This window comes from Chenopodium quinoa, unplaced genomic scaffold, assembly GCF_001683475.1.
Source record: "Chenopodium quinoa cultivar QQ74 unplaced genomic scaffold, ASM168347v1, whole genome shotgun sequence".
Lineage (NCBI taxonomy): Eukaryota > Viridiplantae > Streptophyta > Magnoliopsida > Caryophyllales > Amaranthaceae > Chenopodium > Chenopodium quinoa.
This window is the reverse complement of record NW_018743828.1, coordinates 895,546-905,097: the sequence shown is the minus strand read 5'-3', so window position 1 is coordinate 905,097 and position 9,552 is coordinate 895,546. Positions and strand designations below refer to the sequence as shown.

Sequence of the window (9,552 nt, the reverse complement as noted above, 5' to 3'; positions counted from 1 at the left end):
ATTTAACTAGCGGTTTTCAATAAACACAACTATTTATGACTGTATTTGATGCCACTGTAAGTGTCGTATGACTATAACTAACGGACCCTATCGCTCATAATTTTTTTTTAAAAGAATTCCCAAATTTATCACTCCAATAGTCACTCCAATAGTCACTCCAATAGTCTAATCTAATAGTAGAAACAATACTAATCTAATGCATAGATGATCAAATAAGAAATCTCAAGAAGTAAACATTGCCTACTTTAATTTGACAATGACATAATATAAGCTTCAATGATCAATCATTATCACTTATCAGTCATAAAAACTGCAATATTGGCTAAACAAATCAATCATCTTGTTCCTCAATTTGTTTTGTTTTCTCTCTCCTCATCTACATTTTTTTCAAAACTTAAAAGATTTCCCAGTAAAATAATTACGAAAATTTAAATAAATAATTGCTTAATTTTTTTTTTTTTTAATTATTAAGAACTGCTCAATTTAAACTTGGATATTACAAGTTCCCACGATTACGTCTTCTCAATAGACGACTAATTAAACTCTTTGCTCTAACTTTCATCTATTTAATCCGTAACATTTCTATTTCTAAATTCTCCATTTTTCTTCCAAATTACCCTTCAATTTTTCTGGGTTTTTATTCATTTATTGAATTTTATTGTTAATTGATCCAATTGTTGGGCTAATTTATCTGGGCTCACCCCAGTTCATGTAACTGGGGGAGCTAGCATCTCAATTATTCAAGGTATGTATGCATTTTTTTTGTTATTCAATCAACCAATCACATGAATTAACCTCTTATTATTTCAATTTAATCAATGTGAACATGTTTAATTAAAATCACAACAATAATTGCTTTTTGATTTGTTACCATTTCTGGGTTGATTTTGGTTTGTATAATTGCTAACATTTTTAATGGAGATGATTTCATAACGGTTGTCTCTTTCTCTCTCCTACTGGGGTGATTCATGTGTGTTTAGTTGTATAAATAATCACCCTCATTATACTGCATTTCCCACAAAAAATTTAATTAATTTTCTGGGTTATCATATAGGTAAGCCTCTCAAATTAAGCTTTTTTCAGTAGAGTTTGAATCTTAGTTTTGCTGCTACATTTTTGCACTAAAAAAAAAAGCTGAATCTTTTTATCAAAAAATTCAGAATCTGTTGATGTTGATGGTCAATTCTCAATTTCCTCCTTTTTTTTTTCCATTAAAATTATTTGAAAAGTTTTTTGAAATTATTCTATTGAAATGTGTATTCATCTGATGGTTTTGTAAATAAATGATTTAAATTGTTTATTTTTAGGTTGATTGTCAATTCCCAATTTTTTTCCCTTTCAATAATTATTTGAAAGTTTTTTTTTTAAAAATTAATTCTCTTGGAATGTATAATTATCTAGGCAGTTCTGTATACACTATGCAGAGTATATTTTGTTATTCAATACTGTATTTGATTGTCAATTACCGTTAAAGATTTCATGAAAGTTTTTTTTAGAGAGAAAAGTACTAGTATATATGGTTGAACTTTATTTTTACCTAGGTGGTTATGTAGATTGAGAAATGTTTTGATGAAAGAGAAATGTTATTTTTATGTAGCTGTATTTTTACTTTGTTTTATTTTATGCTGATTGTGATTTCCCATTTCTTATTTTTTCCATTAAAAATATTCGATATTTTAGTTCAAAATTTATTATATTGAGATGTATAATTATCTGGGTGGTTCTGTAAATAGAGAAAAATTTATCAATTTGTAATTGTTGTTTTAATATTTTATGTTGATGGTCAAAAATATGAGATTTATTTTTTAATTTATATGTTGAATTGTATATATATGAGCAATTTCAAAAAAAAAAAAAGTAAATTTTATTATTATTATTTTTGTTTTTTAAATTTGTTTTTCCTTTAGTTTTGGAGGAATTGAGTGTGATTGATAACATTTAAAAGATCTCTGTTATTTTTCAATTTATTTGTTTTGAGATTAATGGTTGACCATTTTTGATAGGTTGACAGAATTGTGAGCTCTTACAAAATGAAGGGTGCTGTATTTGTTGCTCTGGCTGCTACCATTGGTAATTTCCTACAAGGGTGGGATAACGCGATGATTGCTGGTAACATAGCTTGCCCTTTTGCTGTAGTCTGCAATTAAAGATTCAATTTTTTTTGTCTACATTTTAAAGTATGTTTTGGTTGAAGTTGGTTGGATTATCTGTTCATTATTAGTTTTCTTAAGCATTGTTATTTATTTTTATTTTTTTATTTACTTTTTTTAAAAAAAAACATTGTTATTTATTTTATTTGATCTATCTAGTCTTTTGAATTTTGTGAAACATGATTTTCTTACGTGATATTGATATAGGGGCTATTCTTTACATCAAGAAAGAACTTGAACTATCGACTTCAATGGAAGGACTTGTCGTGGCAATGTCTCTCATTGGAGCCACTGTTATAACAACATGCTCAGGGGCTATATCAGATAGTATTGGTCGGCGTCCTTTGCTCATACTGTCTGCATTATTTTACTTTGTGGGAAGTTTGGTGATGTTGTGGTCACCTAATGTCTATATTTTGCTTTTAGCAAGGTTGTTGGATGGTTTTGGAATAGGGTTGGCTGTGACCCAAGTTCCTGTCTATATTTCCGAGACTGCACCACCAGAGATTAGAGGATCTTTAAACACACTTCCTCAGTTTACTGGCTCTGGTGGAATGTTCTTATCATATTGTTTAGTCTTTGGGATGTCACTCATGGCATCGCCTAGCTGGAGAATAATGCTTAGTTTTCTTGGGATCCCTTCGGTTTTTTATCTTTTGTTTGCGTTCTTCTACTTGCCTGAATCACCAAGGTGGCTTGTCAGCAAGGGAAGGATGTCTGAAGCGAAGAAGGTTTTAATGAGATTACGTGGCAAAAAAGATGTCTCAGGTGAATCTCTTACTTAATTTTTTGTTTATATGCTGTATATTTAACATAGTTTTGTCCTTGTTTTTAGATTCAAGTAGTGTGTAAAGAATCTAGCTATACCATTCAAGAAGACCTGTGTGATATATTATTTTCAAATTTGAGTGAATCCAACAGTCTGTATGCATACTAAGTGCTGATTATGTGGTATTGATGTATTATGCTTTCGTAAAGTCTTAGCTCAAAGTTTGAATATGATTTTGGAAATGAATCTGTTACTTGATGTTTGCTTAGTATTAAATGTGAAGACATAACTTGATGAATGCGCGTTTCTTGTAGATTCAAATAATATTTCATTTCATCCACAGGGATTTACCTTGAATTGACTCTTACTTTGTAACCTGGTGTGGTTTCATCTTGGTGTGTATGAATATGCTTTGTTCCTGGTATTTTGAGTACTATTTTTTGTGTATTGTGTATCTAGATATTTGCTATGTTTCTGGTTAGGTTTACTAATTTTCCTTTGGAGAAATGACAGCTAAATTAGTGTTTGATAGCATCTATGTTCACCAACTATCATAATTTGAAAAGACAATTCATGGCAATGCATGTTAATACATCATACTTTAAGTTTTCACCTTAGTTTTTATGTAATTTGTATTTGATTTTTGTTAGAGAAAATGGGATAGCTTTATACTTCATGCTTAAGGAAGTATTATTATCTAAAGTTGTTACACGCCTCTCTGAGGGGCCGTTCCACCTAACAACAAGATGAGCTATATTATTTCCCTCCCTCATCACAAAGACTCTGATAAAGCGTTAAAAGACACTCCTTAGCTTACAAACTTCATCCCAAACAAAAATTTAGGACTAAAGCCATGAACTTTAATCTTAACTTTTCAAAACAAGAACCTCTTACAAATACCCCAAACTTGACCCCACCTGTAGTAAATAACTAAAAGTATCTACCTCAGCTTCACTCACCTTCCACCTTGCACGATGCCACTTCACACAGTAACTAGAGCTTTAAGAATTCCTAGTAGTAACATGTTACATGTTAGTTTCTGTTTGTCTATAGGGATCTACAAAACCTGACTTCATACTTTCAGTGCCGTGATCTTCTTCGGTTATAGGTTTAATGAGTTGTGAATAAATAAATTCAAACATCTAGTTATTGGGTTTGATATTTACATTATAGTTTTAAGTTCGACATGCAGGATTCCCCTAGCGAGTAATAGTATATTTATTTTTTTAAGAGTAGAGTTGTTGGCTATGCAGAACAAGTGATGGTAGTCCTAGATGAATAGTTGACCTTCTGGTTGTTTGTTAGCAATATCGTCCTTGCAGCCTCTGTCTTGAGTGTTATTTTTTATACTATGAGTTGCTCTCCTGCTGTATTTATTATACTATTATCTTTTGCAATTGATCTAATATGCCATCTTTTACATTTATGTACACATGGTAGACTTAACTTTAAAATGTCATGCCCCTTGATTAGGAAATATTGTTAGAACTACCCACTGAATATGTCATTTTGTCAACAAGTACTCGCTTAAAATTTTGATCAAAAAACCCTTAAATTTTAAAAGTTTGAGTAGCATTATCCATTTGTGAATTGAGGCAAGAATCTTCCTCGAATGGCGCTCATTTTAAAATTATTTTAACTCTTAAAATTGGTTTTAACCATAATATATATATATATATATATATATATATATATATATATATATATATATATATATATATATATATATATATATATATATATAGCTTCCCATCCTCTTTCTCATCTTCTCTTCACAAAAACACATCTCAAAATCCAAAGTTTTTAGATCTTGACAACTTAAAGAAGAAGAATGTTAGTGGGTTTTTGTGAAGAGAAGATAAAAAGGAGGTGAGTAGTTATATATATGAGGGTTAGAACCTATTTTAGGAGTAAAAAATAAAATTGAGTCTCACTCACTCACCGGATATTCTTGCTTGAATTCACAAATGGATAGTGCTACTCAAAGTTTAAATTTAAGGGTAGTTTTATATGATAAAATTTTTAATCAGGTACTTGTTGACAAAATGACATATTTAGTGGTAGTTTTTGATAACATTCCCCTTGATTATGCAATTGGGTTGATATGATGATATCCCATCAGGATGGTAACTGTTTATACTCATAGTGTCGGTTACTTCCTTGGACATGCACTCGTTCAATTAGCTCTTAGATTTTCAATATTATCCTGCTTTAATTTTCTCGCCTAACATGCTTAAGGTTTCTGATAGTAGTTGATAGAAACAGAACACAGCAAGAATCTGGCATGTAATAAATGGACTTAACCAAGGACTTTAAACATTTTAATTGATAAGATTGAGTTTTATGGGAGGATTTACTTACAATTTAGGTTTCCTTTCATCAAAATCACCTGTTCTAATAATGATTCTTTGACCGTCTATACAAGTCACTTGTATTTGATATGTTGGTAAAAAAGGAAAAAAAGAAAAAAAAAAAAAGCGCTGGTTTTTAATATTGATCCCCTGATTAATTCATGTCTTGGAGTTTTGAGTGCATTTGAGTCTGTTAACACTAGATAGGAATTGTTTGTACATAACATATCTAGCATTAATACTTTCCAAAGAGCGTATGTGTTCACTATTTCTACTGTTATCATTAATGTTTACTTTTCTAGGATTATACATTTTCCAATTTTCGTCACATATATCTCCATCATTTGCTCTTCTTTGGTTTTGGATAACGATGGACTGATCAACATTGCTCATTAAAATGCCTGAAAATATTATTTATTGTAGGGTAGCAGAAAGTTGTTACCCTTTCGATTAAGATATGGGTTTCTGTTATCGTAATGATAAGGGAGAAAGCTGTTAAGAGGCATCGGGGTAACTTTGATGCTGATAGCTTAAATGTATGACTTAATTAAGCAGCTGTTGCTGGTGAAACTGTTTTTAATGCAATTGGTCATTTTCACAGGTGAATTGGCTTTGCTCGTTGAAGGCCTTGGTGTTGGGAATGAAACTTCTGTAGAAGAGTACACTTTAGAACCATCAGAGGAGACAGAGATTGCTACCGATAAAGACAAGAAAAAGTTATATGGAGCAACAGAAGGCCTTTCTTGGATTGCAAAACCTGCTACTGGACAGAGTACTCTTGGCCTTAGGTCCCGTCATGGAAGCATGGTGAACCAAAGTTTTGTTGACCCTCTTGTGACTCTCTTTGGAAGTGTCCATGAAAAGTTCCCTGAACAAGGAAGTATGAAAAGTATCCATAATTTTGGCAGCATGGTTAGCACTGCAGATGTTGATGCTCACAGAGATCAGTGGGACGAAGAAAACCAAGATGGGGAAGATGATTACGAACCAACAGCTGAGCCAGCAGAAGGGGAGGATTTTGATGATGATGATTTGCATGCTCCATTGATTACACACCAAACAAGCATTTATAAGGAGGATGACGGTATTCCTCCAGTCTCTCATGGTACTGTTATTGACTTGGGTGGTGGAAACATCTGGCAAGGTGCAGGGGAAGATGTATCATCTACAGATATTGGAGGGGGTTGGCAGTTGGCATGGACATTAGAGGGTAGAGAAGGCGAAGATGGACAGAAAGAGAAAGAGTTTAAAAGGGTTTATCTGCATCAGGATGGAGGGATTGCTTCTATGCGTGGTTCTCTTCTTTCACTTCCTGGTGGTATTTTCGAGGGAGATGAAGACTGTGTTCAGGCGTCAGGGCTTGTAAATAATCCTGCACTGAATTCCAAGGAGCTTTTGGATCAATATCCTGTAGGTCCTGCAATGGTCCATCCAACTGAAATTTCTTCTCAAGGACCTAGCTGGAAGGCTCTACTTGAACCAGGAGTCAAGAGGGCATTAGTCGTTGGAATTGGTATTCAAATGCTTCAGCAGGTAAGAAATCCTATACACTTTACTATCTGACTATGAACATCACAGTTTCTTTATATGCTTGCTTGAAAAGGTTTTCATATTTGGTCCCTTTAATATAGCGCCACTTGTCAGTGGTTAGTGGTTAGTGCCATACCCCTCGACCATTTAAATAGATAACAATACGGATATCACCCCAAGACTGCTAGAGGAATTTGACAAAAACGGGGTTAGGGTGTTTAAAATGTATGCTGCCTTACCCTTCTGATACAGATAAATTGGCTGCATTGAACTTTTATTCATTGATCAACAATGTTTTTATCTTACCTTTTTTTTAAAAAGTACATGATGGATTATCCCGCCTTAGCAGGGTATTTCAGATTACCCCTATGATTATAAAGAAGCTGTTTCTGATGACCTGAACCTGATATAACAAGAAACAATCTTTTGCTAATTCACAATAAATAAGAACCATGAAAATTTTAATGAGCTATTATATTGTTGCCTATTATAATCATAATGTATAATAGTGTTGTATCTTTTGTGGGAATAATAACTAAATATGTTCAGATTGGAAATCTTCAATATAATTGGTAGCAATTGTGGTGAGTATTACTCAGGGTAGATTAAAAGAGTAATTTTAAAAATAAAATTAAATACGAACCTTTTCAACAGTGTCCGTCAGATTGGGGAATAATTGTAACCATTGACTTTGTCAATCTTGGGTTTTGTATACATATAAGAAGCAACTCTAGAATATTATAGACTACTATATCTCTTAGCATTGCTTTCATCGGCGGTTCTGGAAAGAGTTTAATGGAGACGATGCACTAATTATGCTGTTGATAGCAGATTATTTGTTTCCACTGTATGTATTATGTAAATAACTACATAAGAAGCTTCATTTGTTATAAATTAAAAACTTCTATTTTATATGTCAGTCATTTTTCTGCAACTCAAATCTATTAGTCTCTTCAGATTCTGTCTACTTTGAATAATCATGCATTTTTACAGAATTTTCTTATTGTTCTTCGATTGTGCAGTTTGCTGGTATAAATGGTGTACTATATTACACCCCACAAATTCTCGAGGAGGCAGGAGTGGGAGTTCTTCTATCTGATCTAGGGATCAGCTCTACATCTGCCTCATTCCTTATCAGTGCACTGACGACCTTCTTGATGCTTCCTTGCATCGCCGTTGCTATGAGGCTTATGGATATCTCTGGTAGAAGGTATGAAACTTTTTGTCACCTAATTATATATCCTGTGACTAACCTCAGTTGTCTATCCTATTACAATTATACTACTTCCGTCCCAGCTTTATGTTTAATATTTACCTAAAAATGGATATCCCAGATCAAAGATAACGTTTTACTTTACCCATGATTTGCCCTAGTTTTTTTTTCTTTTCTTTTCTTTTCTTTTGGGCCCTAAATTGCCCTACCAGCAACACAAGGGAGTACTAATTTGGCACTTAATTTTCATTTTAAGATGCTTTTTATATGATCAATGATAAGTAACATAAATCAGTTCAGGCTTTATGTGCCTTTGTATATATTAATCTAGATAGCATTAGTATATGCTCCCATTTTGTCTATATCGACTGTAAATTTGTAATATCTGCATTTTTATTTTTCAGGTCACTGCTGCTTGCTACTATTCCGGTGTTGATAGCATCATTGGTCATCCTAGTAATTAGCTGCTTTGTTAGCATGGGCAACGTGATTCATGCTGTTATCTCAACCATTTGTGTCATTGTATACTTCTGCACTTTCGTCATGGGTTATGGACCCATACCGAACATATTATGTTCTGAGATCTTCCCAACTCGAGTCCGTGGTGTTTGTATTGCAATCTGTGCCTTAGTTTTCTGGATATGCGATATTATTGTCACCTACAGCTTGCCTGTGATGCTTACTTCTATCGGCTTGGGCGGCATCTTCGCTTTGTATGCTGTCGTTTGTGCCATCTCTTTGGTGTTTGTCTACCTGAAGGTCCCAGAAACAAAGGGTATGCCTCTAGAAGTTATCACAGAGTTCTTTACGGTTGCATCTCAATTGAAAGCTGCTGACTGAGTAGAAAGAACTGATGATAAGTGAGCAAACAATTGAGCAGAGAAGTCATTTTCTTGTAGAGATTAGTTGATTGTCATGATGGAACTAATTTCGATTCAAATACAGTTAAATATAGAAAATGAAAGCTTTTCTGTTTATCAATTTTGTATTCTCCCTTAAAATTTTACATAATGATCATAATAATTTACATCCTTTCCCATTTATTTGCACCATATTGTAGTTCCTTTCATTGTATTAGTTAGTAATTGTGGTTGTTTTGAGAGGTATTAGGGAACGATAACCCTTCCGTATGGTCGTACTTAATTATATTATTAATGATCAGATTTTATCAAACTAAGGTTAAGTTACGAACATGTAAACATCTAACATGTTGGGAACTTTAGAAGTTGTAACTACTGTCATACTGTTTTTCCAAGGTGAAGCAGACTATCCAAAGTTCAGGGTTTTTTTTTAATTTTTTTTTTTTTTGCAATGCACCAATCGCTAGCATACTGGGCACCTCAAGTTGATAGCTTGAAACAAGGGAGGCTTCATGGTATTTTAAAAAAAAAAAAAAAACAGTTTGGAGAGATTAGTCGAAACTCAATATGATGGCGGTGTGGCCAAGGGAAGCAATGTTGTGAGCAGATCCAGAGTTAATTGAGTTGTCATATATATGTTAAGTTGGGGTTCATTTATACCTCTTTGCTGCTGGATGTC

The 9,552-nt window shown here is 33.1% G+C and overlaps 1 protein-coding gene across 1 annotated transcript; it reads left to right on the top strand.

The window, feature by feature from the left end:
* The first annotated feature begins 337 nt into the window (after positions 1–337).
* LOC110685535 (monosaccharide-sensing protein 2-like) lies at positions 338–9,052 on the top strand. Its single transcript, XM_021862075.1, has 6 exons — positions 338–745; positions 2,004–2,109; positions 2,358–2,918; positions 5,872–6,803; positions 7,823–8,010; positions 8,418–9,052. The coding sequence occupies exons 2-6, from the start codon at positions 2,031–2,033 to the stop codon at positions 8,851–8,853; spliced, it is 2,196 nt and encodes a 731-aa protein (XP_021717767.1). The 5' UTR covers positions 338–745; positions 2,004–2,030; the 3' UTR covers positions 8,854–9,052.
* The last annotated feature ends 500 nt before the right edge of the window (positions 9,053–9,552 follow it).

Excerpts from the sequence above, each read along its gene's own strand:
- LOC110685535 (XM_021862075.1), top strand. The coding sequence starts at position 2,031 with ATGAAGGGTGCTGTATTTGTTGCTCTGGCTGCTACCATTGGTAATTTC. Across the intron at positions 2,919-5,871 it reads TGGCAAAAAAGATGTCTCAG|GTGAATTGGCTTTGCTCGTT; the intron begins GTGAATCTCTTA and ends TCATTTTCACAG. Across the intron at positions 6,804-7,822 it reads GTATTCAAATGCTTCAGCAG|TTTGCTGGTATAAATGGTGT; the intron begins GTAAGAAATCCT and ends TCGATTGTGCAG.